The 20,471-nt window shown below is 41.5% G+C and overlaps 1 protein-coding gene across 1 annotated transcript in view; it reads left to right on the top strand.

Annotated features, from left to right (window-relative positions):
* Positions 1–377: 377 nt before the first annotated feature.
* The window catches only part of grm6a (glutamate receptor, metabotropic 6a), a 38,486-nt gene continuing 18,392 nt past the window's right edge, over positions 378–20,471 (top strand). Inside the window, exons 1-3 of the mRNA XM_014134588.3 lie at positions 378–876; positions 6,719–7,333; positions 20,168–20,384. Coding sequence (XP_013990063.1) covers positions 6,770–7,333; positions 20,168–20,384 — 781 coding nt within the window. The 5' untranslated portion in view covers positions 378–876; positions 6,719–6,769. The remainder of the gene's footprint in view (positions 877–6,718; positions 7,334–20,167; positions 20,385–20,471) is intronic.

The raw sequence follows: 20,471 nt of genomic DNA, 5'->3' as shown, positions 1-20,471 counted from the left end.
CAGGCTCTCTACAGTTATTGTAATTTCTGGTCATAAACATTATTTTGAGTTAATTCTATGACAGGAAGGGTGTTCAATTTATTTGACAGTACAAGGGAAGGATCATGTGAAAAAAGTTTACGTTGGGGGGTGCATAGTTTTTATGACCCCCCCTGTAAATTTCGATGTGTCCCTTATTTGTCACCCAAAAAGGAGTTAGGTTTGCCTTAATAACCACATATAACCTCAAATAAATCTCCTCTCAGGTACAGTATATCATACTTCTAATGGCTTCCAGATGCTACGCCCATGTTTCACTGTCATGGTGATGTAATGGTGATGCACCAGTAAAGGCCAAGTAAAGGGAAGCCTTGAGATGACCAGTATGAGCAGTCTGATGTCATATAATCATATTTGACACACAAACATTTAATCCACATATGCAACCATTAGTGTGTAGCTGGGAGAGAGAGAAATAGATAGAGCGAGAGAAAGAAAGAAAGAGCGAGAGAGAGAGAGAGAAAGAAAGAAAGAAAGAGCGAAAGAGAGAGACCAGCCTTTTAAGAGATTTGATAGTGATTTGAAGCGTCACGGTTGTGGGGAATACTGCACAATTTAGTGTGATGCAATTCCAAAAGCCTCGAAAGCAAGTTATAAAGACTTTAATCCAAGTAATGACACATCTTTTTCAGAGCTATTCGTCACAAGCAAGTGTCGTTCTTGATTTTTGTTTTTTGCAAAATGTTTGATATAGTTTACTCGATGACAACAGCAAATTGCTTTCGGAGAGTGTGAAAATGTGAAATATTTTGTTGAGGCTGATCTGCGTTTTGGAATGTTTCAATGACTGCGTATTTTTAGGAGCAAGTTCAAGAAACATCAAGATGGAATTTCCAGGTAAGTGATTGCACATCTCACTGTTTTATGTAAACATCGTGCAAATATTGTATGTTTAATCGTGTAAATGTTATAACTATGCTAAATATTATAGTAGGTCACTGTCCAGCTTTTTTAGGAGTGAGATGTAATTATGTGATGGTGATTTTCTGCTGTCAGTCACATTTTCTATCAGCATCCGCCACAGTAGCCTAACTGTAATTATAACGAACGGTACAATAAAAATATGTTGATTTTGCAATAATACACCAAAAGTTCTAGCTTACAAATGGTTGCATGTTAAACTGCTCCAATTAATTACATGGGTACACAGCTGAAATTTGGCGCGTGGGCTTGCGTTGTGACGATGCGCAAAGTTCTTCAATTCGCGTTTCATACTTGCTCACACATTGTTGTTTTAGTTTGCCAGTTAGCAGTTTTCTTATTTAAACCGAAAAGTGTGACGAGGTTTACCTCGACCCTCTGTCTGTCCATTCATCTGTATGGAACTGGACCTCATCTCTCACGCACTGCGTTGGCGCGTATTTGCAATGGTTCTGGATTCATGATAGCCTAAACTACACTATACTTCTTCCAGCCATTTAAGCGAAACTGCCCCTAAAACAATTTCTCATTTAGAATACAACCTGTGTGGCATCGGTATGAGTTATAAACATTTATTTTAATGTCAAAATTGACTACAAAGAATTTTGGTCATAAAGTCAGTCTCCTCCAAAACGGAGCTTTGTGAGACTTGTGGTCATGACTGCATCACAATGTAAATTAAAGTTGGGTTTGTTTCCATCCTGGCCACAGCTAGCAGCACACAAGTTGTCATCAATTCAGGGGGGCAGCTGCAGGTGACCCAATATTAATGCCAGTTGTAAATTTGGGTTGACTTTGGATATCCCTATGGGGCTAGTTAGGGACCATCTGTAAATTGCACAATGTACATGGGACAATATGTTAAAATTCCAATAGCTCCAAATTTCAATGACTTAAAAACCTCAAACCAACTATAAATTGTAGAAATACATATACAAATATTAAAATAATTTAATGAGAAAACTAAAAAGTGTGCAACATGGAAATATTGGCTCATTTACATTGTGAAATTTATTGACGGTTCCTAACTAATCCTGGAGACAGGCTATCCAAAGTAGGGTGATCACATGTTTGTGCGGGATAGTCACGCATTTTGGCCCTTTGTCCTGCTACCTGCAACCAAACAATCAAGTCCCAAATTTTATCACCACATTAAAACACCAGTAATTTACAAAAAAAGGTTGATTTGTCCCATATTTCAGTCAGACTTCCTATTCATTTGATGAGAATTGACATTCCAACCTGTCTCTTTTGCAGTCAAGTTGTGCTTATGACAAGATATTATATCAAGGATGTGGTGCTGGTGATGTTAAACACTTCTTCAATCGTTGTTAAGATCTGATATTCTGTGCAGTGCAAGAAGAGACGTAGGCCAATGGCATAGCGTCAACCAATCACATTTGTCAAATCCTTTATGGCTAAATTCTAGCTAAACTTGGAGAGGACAGTTAACTATTTACAAAAAGTGCGAGTCTAACGAAGAGCTACAAAAGTAAGCAAATAGCCGTATTAGACTGAAAGATATAAGGTAATTTCATCAAACTTGTGGGGCTCTTCATGCTCATTAGTTGCACATTCAACGTATTTGCTGCAACTTCACTCAAAAAAAGTCTCCCTTCCTAACTGTGTACATTCCCAGAGACCAACCACAAATGTTTCATTGACCAAATATTCTCAGATGTTCATAAAACAGCCACACATGCACTCACACAAAAATCTCCCTCCTGCAGCACCGAGCAAGCTAATTGATGCGCACGTTGCCTATTTTTGCATCACGCTCAATTTTGGTGATGAATAGGTGGTCTCTCATTTATGCATCACCGAAATGTTGATCCCACTGCTGACAGCAAACGCAGCAAACTGTGGGGGTAGCCGGACTGGGACTCGAACCTGGTCTTGATTAGGCCATTAGGTGTGTACTTATGTTGTTACTATATGATGAAAAAAATGACCATTAAGTATTCAAATGTAGTAAAACAGTAAAAAAATAATAATACTAACACAAATAGTAAGTATTTGGAGATGAGATGAACCTGACTATTGATCAGTTTGATTTAGTATCAGCTTTGGTCCCTGGTGTGTACCATGTGAATTACAGGAGGCGATTTTGAAAGAATGAAACATTATCAGCCCTCTTGGGGCCATTGGTTAATGGACCACACTACTACTACTGCCGTGTTCCAAATGGCTATTGGCGCGCATGCCAGTAGCCATTCAATAACCAACCACCATGGTGTTTGTGAGTGCTGGTGTATTCTATTCCTCACTCGGACACTTTTATGTTCAGTAATCTTCAGATTTCCAGGTTTGGGACCCTTTTTCCCTCCTGGACAAGCATTGATGAGAGCACATCACAATCCATGATCAGACAACAGCAGCGTCCCATATCCAGAGGCGTTGTTTTATAGGATGAGAATATAGGATGATTATTTCTGGAACTAGTCTGTCTAGAACTATAATGCCTTTGTTCATCTGTGGAGGTGACTGTCCATCATTTGAAGCCAGTGAGAAACTCACTCATACATGTGTGTCAACGTAGGATCATCCTCAGTGTGTCTGTTGACATATTTCAATGAAATATTCCCAAAATAGTTTAGGGATGAGGATAATCCAAACGTAGGGAAGATTAAAGTAAACATCAACAAATGATAGAAGTAGATTCAAATATAGCAAGCGGTGGTTGTAGTCAGACCAAACTTGATAATTAGTTTAACCTTGGTGTAATCATGCATTCAGATACATTCAGACTACTTGTTTACTTGTTTGACTGATGAGTCAGTGCTGCCTGTGGATGTCATGAGCAGCATTTGAATCATGATTTTCTTTCTAGTGCAAAACAACAGTTACACTCTCTTTGAAAAGTTACATCACAGGTCACAAACACACAGCAGCTCCCGGCAGGAGGACATTTTTTGCATCAGACGTCATAATGACGTCACGTTTGGTTGAAATCTGGTTGAGATGATAACAGGTAAGCAGATTACAACCAGGTAGTTACGTCTTTTTCTGGTCGCCAAAAATGACTTTCTTCCATCAGTATATACCCTGACATCACAAAAAATGTCAGCGTCATGTCATTGCAATCAGTTTTGCCTGCTGGGCTTGAGCCTACTGCTGTCAATTCTGCACATTTATGATGGTTGACCTGAAATAGACCGTTAATTAACAACATTGTTGGTTTGAACAGGAAACTCCCTGCCTGCCTGCAATCCTGACACTATAAAATGTAGGCATTATAACTCTGACAAGACGCACTCTCATTTACACTGTAATTAGAGCTCTCTCATTTACACTGTAATTAGAGCTCTCCCATTTACACTGTAATTAGAGCTCTCTCATTTACACTGTAATTAGAGCTCTCTCATTTACACTGTAATTAGAGCTCTCTCATTTACACTGTAATTAGAGCTCTCTCATTTACACTGTAATTAGAGCTCTCCCATTTACACTGTAATTAGAGCTCTCTCATTTACACTGTAATTAGAGCTCTCTCATTTACACTGTAATTAGAGCTCTCTCATTTACACTGTAATTAGAGCTCTCCCATTTACACTGGTAATTAGAGCTCTCGTCATTTACACTGTAATTAGAGCAACACAAGAGTGTTTCTATATGTTATTGATACTGACCATTAGGCTCACAGGTTTAAGTGGTGTTTATAACCATCAGAATGACATTTCCATGATCTACTGGAGTGTAACCCAGAGAGTGCTTGTCTCTCGTGTTTAACATCCAAAGTTGCACCACTGCCATTTTACAGCATGCTCCAAATCAAATTATGTAATGAAGAGCCTGCTTTAAAACGTAATTAGGGTACACATTTTGAATTTGACTAAGGAAAGTTGTCAGCTCGAGCCAGCAATTTAATCAACGAGTTAGAGAAAAGTCATGCTTCAAGTAAAGGCCTTTTCATTACACATAGATAATTGGGGTGACATATTTCAAGCCTATTTGATAGTAAGTCTGATCTTGGCTTGTTATCAGCCACTCAGAGTAGAAGCCGTGGCAGAGAACCCTTTAGGCATCCGTTATGATTTCACCAATCTGGCAGTGGAAAGTGTCAGTAGTGCTAATTTTCCCAGAAATGCAAAGTTACTGAAATATCACATATTGTAGATAAGGGCCATTTTTAACCTTTATTTAAGCAGGGGATAGTCCCATTGAGACTAATGTATCTTTTACAAGGAACCCCTGCATTACAAAGCAGCAATGAATTGTATATGTAAGACGGGCAGCTTTATCACTCAATTTCCATGTAATCACACATAATTGCAATTTAGGGACATATACTTCTGTTCCTACTTATACAGGCTTGGTTTTTTTCCATTTATATTTTGAGGTTGGACGTTATCACCATAGCACTTATTTTCTTAATTTTTTTTAGGTATTTTTCTTAAAACTGCATTGTTGGTTAAGGGCTTGTAAGCTAACATTTTCATTGTAAGGTCTATACCTGCGCATGTGATAAATAAAATTAGATTAGGTTAGATTTGATTTGACATGGGGGGCACCGATTGGTGTCACCTCGTTAGTTAGTATGTGTTACACCTGTGCTGGTTGCCATCTCGTAAGTGGGAAGTTGTTTCACCTGTACTGGACCAGATGCTATTTAAGAGTGGCTGGCCCAGTGCTCCAGTGGTCTTGAGAGATGTGGAGGGTTAACATGTTTAACTGACTCTCCCTATTTGAGTTCTAGAAAAACAATACTTTATCTAATCTTTCCTGTTTTGATTTAGCTCCGCTTTTTGGTTTGTTGTGTTTTTCTTTAGTTTGCCTCTTCTTGAGCAAGTGAATGGGTCTCATGGTGGGTCTTTTAGGTTCTACTTGTTGTTGCTGATCAACTTTCAGAGGACACCCCCATGAGTGTCTTTCAGAACCTCTCCTAAAACCACACCTGTTTTGTTTTGCTTGTTGTCAGTGACTCATTGTTAGTTCCGCCTTCTGTTTGAGTGACAATTGTTGGTGTCTTCCTGGGGAACGTAACAGTACATATAGTAGGCCTACATGTATAAGAGTTTGCCTCCATGTAAGCAACCTTTTATGATCAGTTGACCATCCACTTGTGTACAAATGCCTTGGCTTATGCAGCAATGCAGTCTATGAGTCAATGCTGTCAATCGTGCATCCATTCTGATGCCCCAACTTCTGTGATCTCTATAAAAAGCTTTAACCCTATTGGGCCACAGATGGTCACAGTCACACCATCGCTACACTTAGAAAAAAAAAGGTGTTATCTAGAACCTAAAAGGGTTCTTCAGCTGTCCAATAGGAGAACCCTTTGAAGAACCCTTGTTAGTTCCAGGTAGAACCTTTGTTGGTTCCACGTAGAACCCTTTTTGTTCCAAGTATAAACTGTTTTGGGTTCCATGTAGAACCCTTTCCACAGAGGGTTCTACATGGAACCCAAAATGGTTCTAACTGGAACCAAAAGGGGTTATTCAATGGGAACAGCCAAATAACCCTTTTGGAACCTTTTTTTCTAAGAGTTTAAGAACCAGTCAAATCCACTTTCTGCAATGAAAACAAGCTACATACTGTATCATCTCATTCCACATTTCATTCCTATAGAGTGAGGGGATTACTGTACAATTTTGCAACAGGAGTGTGCCCTGAGCAATTGACTGAATGGAAAATGTAACCGTTTTTTGTACTCTCATAAGAAATAAGGTATAAATCTGATGATTCATGCTCTCTTGGAAATGTAAAGCCTTGAATCAAGGCCTCCCAATTACTCCCTTCTCCTTATCTTATCTGTTAGCAGGTGCTTCAAGTAGAGGGTAAAGACTCGTGCCAATAAAGTCATAGCATCATGACATCTAAATCCCCACCATCTCTACACTACCACCGCCAGTATGGCATGGTTTGGCCGTTTGGATGGGGTGGCTGTCATTCCACCACGTGGCCTCGCCTCCTATGGATGCTGTGTGTGGGGATGAGCCCTGGGTCCTGGGCCTCCCATCAGCACTTCCATCCCCACTCCATCAAGATCCCTGGAGACATCACCCTTGGAGGCCTGTTCCCCATCCACGCCAGGGGGCCTCATGGCCTGCCCTGTGGGGAGATCAAGAAGGAGAAAGGCATTCACCGCATGGAGGCCATGCTCTACGCCCTGGACCAGATCAACAGTGACCCTGAGCTACTCCCCAACATCACTCTGGGGGCCAGGATCCTGGACACCTGCTCTAGAGACACCTACGCCCTGGAACAGTCGCTCACCTTCGTCCAGGCCCTCATCCAGAAGGATACCTCGGACATACGCTGCTCCAACGGAGAGCCGCCCATCATCCGCAAGCCTGAGCGTGTAATAGGGGTGATCGGGGCCTCAGCCAGCTCTGTGTCCATCATGGTTGCCAACGTGCTGCGTCTATTTGAGGTGAGATCAATGTGAATGTCCTATACGTGGTGGGAGTTGCCATTGGCCAGTTTGTTTGTGGTTGTAAGTCATTTGTTACAGTGTTTTGATGTTGGACCAGTGTGTTATCATGTTAGACAATGTGTATGGCTGTTCTTGGCGATACACGGGGTCAGGGTGACCCTGGCGCTGTGGCTGTGGAATGCCATCGCTCTCCCACAATCCCCTCTGAGAGGGGGCAGTCACATGGGGCTGCTCTGGGACAATCCATTCAGCTGACTTAGAGCTACAGTTAATTGACAATAAGGATTTAGACAGTGGAGCTAATCATGTTTATGGCTTTGATCAGCCTAAAGGTTCCGGTATTGTATTCTCTGGGCTGGATTGAGCCTGCTGGATAGAGTTTGGGTAGGAGTTGAGTAACAACAAACTTTCCATGACAGTTTTTCTACTTTATCTCTACTTCATCACATTTGGTGTGAAGGGAAAAGTTATGAAGGCCAATAATCTACTCACAAATTTAATTGTGAATGGAATGGAAATATACTGAGTTTAATTCATTATGGGACTCAATCATCTACTTTCTAGTGAATTGGTCAGATATGATCTGTGGTCATATGTTTTATTAGGCTACAGACTGTACCATAAGATTGGTAGTAAAAATGTAAAATAAAGCCTTTTGTGAACTAACACTCACACTTGACTTTTTTCCCCCTTACTAGCTCTGACTTTGCTGATAACTACTTTATTAAGGAAAAATGTACTTACCATGACTGTGATATGTGGTTGTCCCACCTAGCTATCTTAAGATGAACGCAGTAACTGTACAAGGCTCTGGATAAGAGCGTCTGTTTATTGACTATAATGTCAAATGTAATGGTATGCTTCTGCCATAATCAGAATGATACAGTTATCACCATGGTAACTCATTAGGTCCAGGGTCTGTAGTATACACTACACTATGAAACCAGGGTCTGTAGTATACAATACACCATGAAACCAGGGTCTGTAGTATACACTACACTATGAAACCAGGGTCTGTAGTATACAATACACCATGAAACCGGGGTCTGTAGTATACAATACACCATGAAACCAGGGTCTGTAGTATACAATACACCATGAAACCAGGGTCTGTAGTATACAATACACCATGAAACCAGGGTCTGTAGTATACAATACACCATGAAACCGGGGTCTGTAGTATACACTACACTATGAAACCAGGGTCTGTAGTATACAATACACTATGAAACCGGGGTCTGTAGTATACAATACACTATGAAACAGAATAAAAGGTATGGCTCTGATTAGGGAACAAAACAACCTTGTGTTCACACTGACATTTAGCGAACATTAAAATTATGAATATGTATGGGTAAACTGAATTAATGAATATATGATTAAAGCTCAAAATGTGTCCTTTGTAGCGTAAGGTAATGCAGTCAATGGATTATGCTTTATTACGGCAAAGAATAACGACACAAATCATGCGTGAGATGGAACATGTAAATGTATTGGAGGGGAAGTCAAAAGCCCCAGGTAAACAGAAGACAGAACAACCTCTCTGTTGCTGCTGCCAGACCTGGGCTTTTCATCTGAAGTCAGAAGGCATATGGAGATGTGATCGTCTAAAAAGCTGAACAAATGGAATGCAAAATCAGAGAAAAACGGCAAACCGATCACTGCAAAAGGTTTGTTAAACAAGAGTCTTCAGGTCAATAGGTGTTGTTGTACAGTAGTATTAATGACAGTGTACCTCAGTATGGTTTGCAATGCATGCTCTATCATGTCTCCTCCGCTTCGTTGGGCCTTGTTGGCAGTCAGGCTCAAGAGCTCTTTACTCTGTTTAGATAGTGTGCCAGAGAACAGAAAATGTGGAATCTCTGTAACTAATTGTCAGATTTGCACCATACTGTAAGCTTACTGAGTATTTCCCTCTTCTTCTTGGCCCTCCATGAAAATAAAATCCCATCCTACATGGGTCTTATGTAAGAAAGTGAATTGTGAAACGGAACAGCATTGTTAGGGATCCTTGTTCGTGTTTATGTGCTTTGAATCTATGAAGAGGGAAACTGATTGTACGACACCTATTTGTCCGACTGCATAGTAATACAGTTGAAGTTGGAAGTTTACATACACTTAGGTTGGAGTCATTAAAACTCGTATTTCAACCACTCCACAAATTTCTTGTTAACAAACTATAGTTTTGGCAAGTCGGTTAGGACATCTACCTTGTGGATGACACAAGTCATTTTTCCAACAATTGTTTACAGACAGATTATTTAACTTATAATTCACTGTATCCCAATTCCAGTGTGTCAGAAGTTTACATACACTAAGTTGACTGTGCCTTTAAACAGCTTGGAAAATTCCAGAAAATTATGTCATGGCCTTAGAAGCTTCTGATAGGCTAATTGACATCATTTGAGTCAATAGGAGGTGTACCTGTGGATGTATTTCAAGGCCTACCTTCAAACTCAGTGCCTCTTTGTTTGACAACATGGGAAAATCAAAAGAAATCAGCCAAGACCTCCAATTGTAGACCTCCACAAGTCTGGTTCATCCTTGGGAGCAATTTCCAAATGCCTGAAGGGCCCACGTTCATCTGTCCAAACAATAGTACACAAGTATAAACACCATGGGACCATGCAGCCGTCATACCGCTCAGGAAGGAGACGTGTTCTGTCTCCTAGAGATGAACGTACTTTGGTGTGAAAAGTGCAAATCAATCCCAAAACAACAGTAAAGGACCTTGTGAAGATGCTGGAGGAAACAGGTACAAAAGTATCTATATCCACAGTAAAACGAGTCCTATATCGACATAACCTGAAAGGCTGCTCAGCAAGGAAGAAGCCACTGCTCCAAAACCGCCATGAAAAAGCCAGACTACAGTTTTCCATTGCACATGGTGACAAAGATCGTACTTTTTGGAGAAATGTCCTCTGGTCTGATGAAACAAAAATAGAACTGTTTGGCCATAATGACCATCGTTATGTTTGGAGGAAAAAGGGGGATGCTTGCAAGCTGAGGAACACCATCCCAACCGTGAAGCACGGGGGTGGCAGCATAATGTTGTGGGGGTGCTTTACTGCAGGAGGGACTGGTGCACTTCAGAAAATAGATGGCATCATGAGGTAGGAAAATTATGTGGATATATTGAAGCAACATCTCAAGACATCAGTCAGGAAGTTAAAGCTTGGTCGCAAATGGGTCTTCCAAATGGACAATGACCCCAAGCATACTTCCAAAGTTGTGGCAAAATGGCTTAAGGACAACGAAGTCAAGGTATTGGAGTGGCCATCACAAAGCCCTGACCTCAATCCCATAGAAAATGTGTGGGCAGAACTGAAAAAGCGTGTGCGAGCAAGGAGTCCTTCAAACCTGACTCAGTTACACCAGCTCTGTCAGGAGGAATGGGCCAACATTCACCCAACTTATTGTGGAAAGCTTGTGGAAGGCTACCTGAAACGTTTGACCCAAGTTAAACATTTTAAAGGCAATGCTACCAAATACTAATTGAGTGTATGTAAACTTCTGACCCACTGGGAATGTGATGAAATAAATAAAACTCTCTCTACTATTATTCTGATGTTTCACATTCTTAAAATAAAGTGGTGATCCTGACTGACCTAAGACAGGGAATTTTTACTAGGATTAAATGTCAGGAATTGTGAAAAACTGAGTTTAAATGTATTTGGCTAAGGTGTATGTAAACTTCCGACTTCAACTGTACATCCATCATATGTCGGCAAAGCCCATTTCCTTTTTCAAATGTTTTGTTAGACAAGCTATTTTCCAATGGTGTATGTTTTTTTTCCATTCTCTCAGTGGCCTTTCCTGACTTGCTTTCTGTTGGGTATCAATTTCAAAGCAAAAACAAACGCACAGTGAAACAACAACATTGCTATTTAAGCTCTAAAAGGCCACTGGCTTCTGTTAGCCTAATCCATCTATTCAGCCAAGAACTGTATTCTACATGGTGCGAAATATCAACTCACACTCAACTGACAAATACGCTGTAGATTGTTTTCGTTATGAAAGGAAGCAATCCCTTCAAATAGAAAATACATTTGTAAAGAGGCACTGGGCAATGGGCATGCAGTGGGACAGCTGTCTGAAGACAAAACACTAATTAAACCTTCCACATTCAGACGATACGAGGACAAAAGAGGAACACTGCTCAACGCCGCCTGTGCACCTTCATTAAAAGCACATTTTGCATTGGAGAGATGAAAACCATTGAACCACACAACTTGTTATGATTTAGGCCTGAGCATTGTTCAGTGGGGGGCAAACAAAGGTTTACTATGATCTATTGTTTTTGAGTTTATTTGAAGTTGCAGCCATTTTTTAAAGTACTGGACACAGATGCCAGTTGTGTCTAGTTTTGTGTGTCTAGTTTGGATTTACATTTGGTTGTTGTCAACTAACGTGAATTCAATGTGAAAACAACAACAAATGTCACCAAGTCATTGGATTTAGGTAAATATATGGTTGAAAAATATATGAAATGCCCTTATGTTAATGACTTTTTGCCAATCCAAGCAGTTTTCCACCTTGATTCATTGTCATCACAGATTTTTGGGGTTGAAATTAAGTGGAAACACTATTGATTCAACCAGTTTTTGCCCAGTGGGAGCTTTGTCTGAATTGCTGTTAAAAGGTAGGCAAATAATGATGTAATTATTATTTATATTAAGATAGAGGTACTTTTGATTAAAAAAAACAGGGCTAGTTTAAATTAGTTGTGGAAGATTTAAGTCAGATTTGAGTGGTGTTAAGTTACGTCCAAATTGTCAGCACAGCACAGTAAATTGAGCATTAGCCCTGTCTGCCTGTCTATCCTCCAGCAGTTTTTTGCTCCAGTAAATCCTCTTAACAATCAAACATGTCAGGATGGGATATTGTGTTTTGTGATTGGTGAGGCTATTGTCACTCAGCCCTATGTCAGTTCAGTGACTGTCTGAGTGGCCCTAGCTGCCAATGTTCTTCCTCGCTCAAAACAAGAGACACATTCACACACTGTACCTACAGCAATGTATGGCCATGGTCCTCAGATGCACTGTCTCAGTCCCCTGTCTCTAATCTATCAAAGAGCCAGCTAAAGAGAGGCAGACAGCCACACGCATAATCACTGTCATCCGCACTTATTTTGATTACAAACAGGTCATGAAGTGACAAAAAAGACCGAACAGCGCTGTCAATTCCACTCAAACAGAGGCTACAGCACTTCAGCGACCTGCCAGCCGCATAATTGCAGAATGCTACGCCGTGGACTCTTCTGGAGATGTGGAGATGTGCTTTTGAACGCAGTGTATGTTTATTTAATGAAGAGACATTGCATTTTGGTTCAAGGAACATCTTTAGGTACTCAATTTTTTAGCATTCAGCGCTGTGGCATGGCCATGCTAATAGTCCTTCTGGAGCCTGCTTTTTGCCTCAGACTGATTTTTGTAACCTTTTTATATATATATAAATATGTTGGTTCGCCTCAGAATGTATTAGATAGAAGCAACTCTAAAATAAAATGATTTACAGTTTCTTTACCTGAACTGAACATGTATCCATCACTGACGTCTACTCGACATTATGTATGCCTGCCTCTACATACAGTTCATAATGTCTTTGTCTAGAACTTATCACAGGATCTTTTAGTGAAAAGTAGCCCCCTCTATAAGTATCTGATCCTTTCTTTATTTGCCTCCAGTAAATGGCCAGTTCTAATTCCCCACTCCTCGTGAGTTAACAGAACTCCAGTGCCTGGGCATCTACTCACTGACTGCTTGTCACACATTCTTAATGACACTTCCTTCACAATAAGCCATTTAACAGTAGCTGAGAAACCAGATAACATACAATGCAGCTGTTAGCCAGAGAATTAGGCAAGCCTTCCGGGACAATAAGCCCCTGGCCACCGCTCAGACCCCTGGCTATATATAGAGCACTAGCAGGGAAGAGAAGAGGCAAAAAATGAGAAGAAAAACGTTCAGCTCCAGGATACACTTCTCTAACCAACCATAGCAAATGTTTGATAGAGAAAATACATTTAGGGTATTAAGCAAATTAGGAAGAACTGTGGGAAGCGTTTTAACTGTGCAATTTACTCAACTATAAATGGCCCGTGACGAGTGAAGATATTGTGGAGAGTAAGCCATCGCTACTTGGGATAAGGTTTAACATGTTAAACAGATTCAGAAGGCCAACGAAGTGCAGCAAATAAGCTTAATTTATGGTTATAAGTGCTGCAATTACGGTTGCAAAGGGTCAGAAACTTTCCGATAAATTTCCAGCATTTTCCCGGAAATTTTCCATGGGAAGTTAAGCCCTGGAATTTGGGGAATTTTGCTTAAATTTATTTTTTAAAGTTAGCTTATAACAGTGAACCTTTTTTTGTGGGATAAGGCAATTCTAGGTCTTGTGGCATATTTTGGTTAAACTATCCCCAATTCAATGGAATTGCAAACCTCTGCATGCGCAGTGCATTCTTCCATCACATGTACAGTGTACTCTTCCATCACATGTACAGCTGATTCTCAAGATCTTGCACACTAATGAGATGCTATTGAGCCCCCACTACTACACTGTCTGAGCCAAGGACTACATGCTTTATGGTAAGTTTTGATTACAGTACTGGGTGGGGTGAATATGTTTTATATGACATACATTATTTTTTGTTAACTAGTAAATAGTAGCCTACTGCAAAGTGTGTTTAGATCATTTATAACTTGTTAAAAAAAATTCTGCTAGTTAGTTTTTGCTACCATCTGGGTTTTAGCTTGCTTGAGCCTGCAAACCGAGGAGTGTTAATTCACCTGTTTCCATATATGTTTCATTTTAAAATATTTATCTTACAAAATCACGTGTTTAATCTAACTGCTTAACTATTTATCTCAACATGGAATTATATTTCTTGTTTTTTTACTGATTTTATTTCTAATCTTTACAGGAAAATGCCACGGGGGTCAGTAAAACAGAGGTGGGGCAATGGTACCGGACGGTAGGCAGGGTCAGGGTAGGCAGAGTTCAACAATCCAGAGGTGGGGCAAAGGTACAGATCGGCAAGCAGGGTCAGGGGCAGGCAGAGCGGTCAGGCAGGCTCAGGGTCAGGGGCAGGCAGAGCGGTCAGGCAGGCGGGCTCAGAGTCAGGACAGGCAAGGGTCAAAACCAGAAGGGCGAGTAAAATGGAGAGACTGGGAAAAGCATCAGCTGAGAACAAAAACGCTGGTTGACTTGACAAACAAGACGAACTGGTAACGGACAAACTGAGAACACAGGTGTAAATATGATTTGGTAAATATATTCATTGCAAAAAACATCTACATTTAAATGGTGTTCATATTAATTTGCATATATGTCCGTTAATTTCCATATATTCCTGTTAATTCCCACAGAAGGTTTCCACCTCTGAATATTCCCCAAAATGTGCAACCCTTGCTGCAATCAAGTTGTGTTTTGTCTTCACTGTACAATGGCTCACTCTTCTCTTCAATAAACAGTAGCATTTCCTTCAGGATGATCAATATGCCGAGCAGTGTCTTTGAGTGCATAACCATGAACAAATGTCACGCAATACCCATGCAGGAGTCGGTCTCGGGAGTTCAGATGCTCTTATGCATACCTGTTCAGTGTGTTTAGGAATAGTGCCGTTGTCTATCAGGGCTGGCCCAGTTGGCCGGTCTCCAGGGTGGTGGTTTGAGTAGAAAGGTAGTCTACAGAAGACTTTCCCCCGTCTGTGGTGACTCCTCACGCTTTGGGCCACTCAACCTCTTCCTCAGAGAAAAAACACTAAATCATACATGACTTCTGACTCGGTTCCTCTTCCTTAAATAGAGCTTTATTCCAATGTAAAAATCATGAGCAGCTGGATTTTATCTTCAGATAGTTCAGAAAAACCCAACTATTGAATATCCAGAGAGCAATTTAATTCCAGCTAGATGTCAAATGTTGATGGAGGGGAGGGTTGTGTAGAGGGTTGGACATCAGGGTCGACATGTCTACTGCTTCACTGCCCCTAGGTGAAAGCCGATGCCAGCAGGTAAAAAGGGAATAGACTCATTTCCCCAGACAGACCCAGATACAGACAGAACAGTGAGATCCAGCTGTGCCCAGTAGGAGCTGTTTATCCCTACTGTGAAATTACCTCATAATGTAGGGTCACTAACATTGTTTTATAACACTGATTACCGTAATCCAGCCCATTCTGTGCTAAGGTCCTGTCTATTCTATTCAGTCCTGATATTTTCTGCAGAACGAAATGGTAAAAAGCTAAATATTGTGATACTTCTCTCAGAAAATTGTATCACGACTTAATAATGATGTTCTTTCTAGTGAATCAAATCAAATCAAATTTATTTGTCACATACACATGGTTAGCAGATGTTAATGCGAGTGTAGCGAAATGCTTGTGCTTCTAGTTCCGACCATGCAGTAATATCTAACAAGTAATATACCCTAACAATTCCACACCAACTACCTTATACACACAAGTGTAAAGGAATGAATACGAATATGTACATAAAAATATATAAATGAGTGATGGCCGAACGGCATAGGCAAGATGCAGTAGATGGTAAGAGTACAGTATATACATATGAGATGAGTAATGTAGGGTATGTAAACATTATATAAAGTGGCTATTGATAAATTGATTACATCAATTTTTCCATTATTGAAGTGGCTGGAGTTGAGTCAGTATGTAGGCAGCAGCCACTCAATGTTAGTGATGGCTGTTTAACAGTCTGATGGCTTTGAGATAGAAGCTGTTTTTCAGTCTCTCGGTCCTCGCTTTGATGCACCTGTACTGACCTCGCCTTCTGGATGATAGCGGGGTGAACAGGCAGTGGCTCGGGTGGTTGTTGTCCTTGATGATCTTTTTGGCCTTCCTGTGACATCGGGTGGTGTAGGTGTCCTGGAGGGCAAGTAGGTTGCCCCCGGTGATGCGTTGTGCAGACCTCACTACCCTCTGGAGAGCCTTACGGTTGTGGGCGGAACAGCTGCCGTACCAGGCGGTGATACAGCCCGACAGGATGCTCTCGATTGTGCATCTGTAAAAGTTTGTGAGTGTTTTTGGTGTCAAGCCGAATTTCTTCAGCCTCCTGAGGTTGAAGAGGCACTGCTGCGCCTTCTTCACCACGCTGTCTGTGTGGGTGGACCATTTCAGTTTGTCCGTGATGTGTACACCGAGGAACTTAAAACTCTCCACCCTCTCCACTACAGTCCCATCAATGTAGATAGCGGGCTGCTCCCTCTGCTGTTTCCTGAAGTCCATGATCATCTCCTTTGTTTTATTGACATTGAGTGTGAGGTTATTTTCCTGACACCACACTCCGAGGGCCCTCACCTCCTCCCTGTAGGCCGTCTCGTCGTTGTTGGTAATCAAGCCTACCACTGTAGTGTCGTCTGCAAACTTGATGATCAGCGGGATCAGCGGGGTGGAGATGTTGTTACCTACCCTCACCACAGGGCGGGGTTGAGATCCAGGGTCTCGAGCTTAATGACGAGTTTGGAGGGTACTATGGTGTGAAATGCTGAGCTGTAATCGATGAACAGCATTCTTACATAGGTATTCCTCTTGTCCAGATGGGTTAGGGCAGTGTGCAGTGTGATGGCGATTGCGTCGTCTGTGGACCTATTGGTGTGGCAAGCAAATTGGAGTGGGTCTAGGGTGTCAGGTAGGGTGGAGGTGATATGGTCCTTGACTAGTCTCTCAAAGCACTTCATGATGATGGAAGTGAGTGCTACAGGGCGGTAGTCATTTAGCTCAGTTACCTTAGCTTTCTTGGGAACAGGAACAATGGTGGCCCTCTTGAAGCATGTGGGGACAGCAGACTGAGATAAGGATTGATTGAATATGTCTGTAAACACACCAGCCAGCTGGTCTGCGCATGCAAAAGGGTTAACACGTTTAAATGTTTTACTCACGTTGGCTACAGTGAAGGAGAGCCCGCAGGTTTTGGTAGCGGGCCGTGTCAGTGGCACTGTGTTGTATTCAAAGCGAGCAAAAAAGTTGTTTAGTCCGTCTGAGAGCAAGGCATCGTGATCCGCGACGGGGCTGGTTTTTCTTTTGTAGTCCGTGATTGACTGTAGACCCTGCCACATACCTCTCGTGTCTGAGCCGTTGAATTGCGACTCCACTTTGTCTCTGTACTGACGCTTAGCTTGTTTGATTGCCTTGCGGAGGGAATAGCTACACTGTTTGTATTCGGTCATGTTTCCGGTCACCTTGCCCTGATTAAAAGCAGTGGTTCGCGCATTCAGATTTGCGCGAATGCTGCCATCAATCCACAGTTTCTGGTTGGGGAATGTTTTAATAGACGCTGTGGGTACAACATCACCGATGCACTTGTTAATAAACTCGCACACCGAATCAGCGTATTCATCAATGTTGTTGTTCACCGCAATGCGGAACATATCCCAGTCCACGTGATCGAAGCAATCTTGAAGCGTGGAATCCGATTGGTCGGACCAGTGTTAAACAGACCTGAGCGCGAGTGCTTCCTGTTTTAGTTTCTGTCTATAGGCTGGGAGCAACAAAATGGAGTTGTGGTCAGCTTTTCCGAAGGGAGGGCGGGGAGGGCCTTATATTCGTTGCGGAAGTTAGAATAACAGTGGTCTAGGGTTTTGCCGCCCTGGTAGCACAATCGATATGCTGATAGAATTTGGGGAGCCTTGTTTTCAGATTAGCCTTGTTAAAATCCCCGGCTACAATAAATGTAGCCTCAGGATATGTGGTTTCCAGTTTACATAGAGTCCAATGAAGTTCTTTCAGGGCCGTCTGAGAGCATAACCAGTGTCTGTAGTCTGCACATAGGGGACTATTTGAGTTGTCTGCTGAAGCTGTAATAGGTTGTTCAGTGTAAATGATTATCATAACATTATTTTCCTCATGATAATACTTTGTTTTGTTCATTTAACTGTCTCACAGACAGACAGACAGACAGACAGACAGACACAGACAGACATACAGACAGACAGACAGACAGACAGACAGACAGACAGACAGACAGACAGACAGACAGACAGACAGACAGACAGACAGACGGGACAGACAGACAGACGGGACAGACAGACAGACAGACGGGACAGACAGACAGGGGACAGACATACAGACAGGGGACAGACAGACAAACAGACGACGGACAGACAGGGGACAGACAGACAAACAGACGGACGGACGGACGGACAGACAGACGGGGGACAGACAGACAGACAGATGGGGGACAGACAGACAGAGAGAGATTGATAGATACTATACACAGACAGACAGACAAACAGACAGACAGACAGACATTGTACTGTAGATATATATACTGAGCCAAAATATAAATGCAATATGCAACAATTTCTAATATTTTACTGTTACAGTTCATATAAGGAAATCAGTCAATTGAAATAAATGTATTAGGCCCTAATCTATGGATTCCACATGACTGAGAATACAGATATGCATCTGTTGGTCACAGAGACCTTAAAAAAATGTAGCGGCGTGGGATCAGAAAACCAGTCAGTATCCGGTGTGACCACCATTTGCCTCATACTGCGTGACACATCTCATTTTAGTTGATCAGGCTGTTGTTTGTGGCCTATGGAATGTTGTCTCACTCCTCTTCAATGGCTGTGTGAAGTTTCTGGATATTGGTGGGAACTGGAAGACGCTGTCGTACACGTCGATCCAGAGTATCCCAAACCTGCTCAATGGGTGACATGGAGAAATGCTCACTAACAGGGATATACATTTGAGAGAGAAAAAGCTTTTTGTGTGTATGGACAATTTCGGAGATAATTTTTTTCAGCTCATGAAACATGGGACCAACACTTAACATGTTGCGTTTATATTTTTGTTCCGTGTAGATACAGATAGTCTGCTTTCACAGTCACGAAGCAACAACAGTATGATAGAGATAGAAACCATTATGGTGATTAAAATATTGGATTTGGATTGGGGTCCCCTCAGCTAAACGAGAATTAAATTCTCTGTCTGGTTAGTCCGCCAGTATTTATCCATGGGCTGGGCTGATCCCATGTGAAATCATTAAGGAATTAATTAATTAATATGATTGGTTCTTACCAACATAGCCTTTAATTGTTAAACAAAATACACTTGCATTTCTCCTAGTGCTAATATTTATTTACTTTGATTCGGATAGGGCATGGCACACACACATATTGTGTGTAAATGTGTAGAATGAGTTGAGACTTTGAATGCAGGCTAAGCGGCACATGGTCAGACTTTGAATGCAGGCTAAGCGGCACATGGTCAGACTTTGAATGCAGGCTAAGCGGCACATGGTCAGTATTAAATGTATTGTGTGGTGTAAAGCTGAGAAACAACACCACTGCCTCTTGATCTCTGTCTCTCTCCCTCTGTGCTTAACTTAATTATACTAAAAACCCCTCTAATCCAAACCAGATAATCGGTCCAATGTTTTCTCTCCTTTTCTATTTACATCCCTCTGTATCTGTCTAAACCTTACTATGAAAAAAAATTATTTTGAAATGCCTAGACAACACTGGAATGAGTGACCATGACATTAAGACCATTATACAAGCAGAGAGCCTTGGGAAATAAGCACAGAGTCAGTTTATGCATTGACAGCCACCGTTCGATCAGGTTGATATCCTAATATAAAGCATTGGCTTGGGACTGTCGTATGTTTGCAATAAAACCGGGAAATGCCTTCCAGATATACTGTATATACTGCATACATGTATATCTAATTAGACATTTGAACCTCAGGGCACATAAAAAGAGTTGACGCAGATAAAACGTGCTTTTATTGGCTGTGTAGATGAACAGCTGTACAGATGAATTATAAAGAGAAAGTTTACTGGTTTACCATGTTCTCTGTTCAGATTCCCCAGATCAGCTATGCCTCCACAGCCCCAGAGTTGAGTGACAATAACCGCTACGACTTCTTCTCGCGTGTGGTCCCTCCTGACTCGTACCAGGCCCAGGCTATGGTGGACATAGTCAAGGCAATGGGCTGGAACTATGTGTCTACACTGGCATCAGAGGGAAGCTACGGGGAGAGCGGAGTGGATTCCTTCCAGCAGATCTCGAGAGAGGCAGGTACAGTCAACAAGCTCATCTCCTCTCTTCCTAGTACAATTTATAATCTGTTACGTTAATCAGCTGTCCATCATAATACATGTATTG

This window comes from Salmo salar, chromosome 13, assembly GCF_965601325.2.
Source record: "Salmo salar chromosome 13, fSalSal1, whole genome shotgun sequence".
NCBI classification, from domain to species: Eukaryota; Metazoa; Chordata; class Actinopteri; order Salmoniformes; family Salmonidae; genus Salmo; species Salmo salar.
Note: the sequence above shows the minus strand (reverse complement) of the source record. Positions and strands in the feature narration are given on the sequence as shown.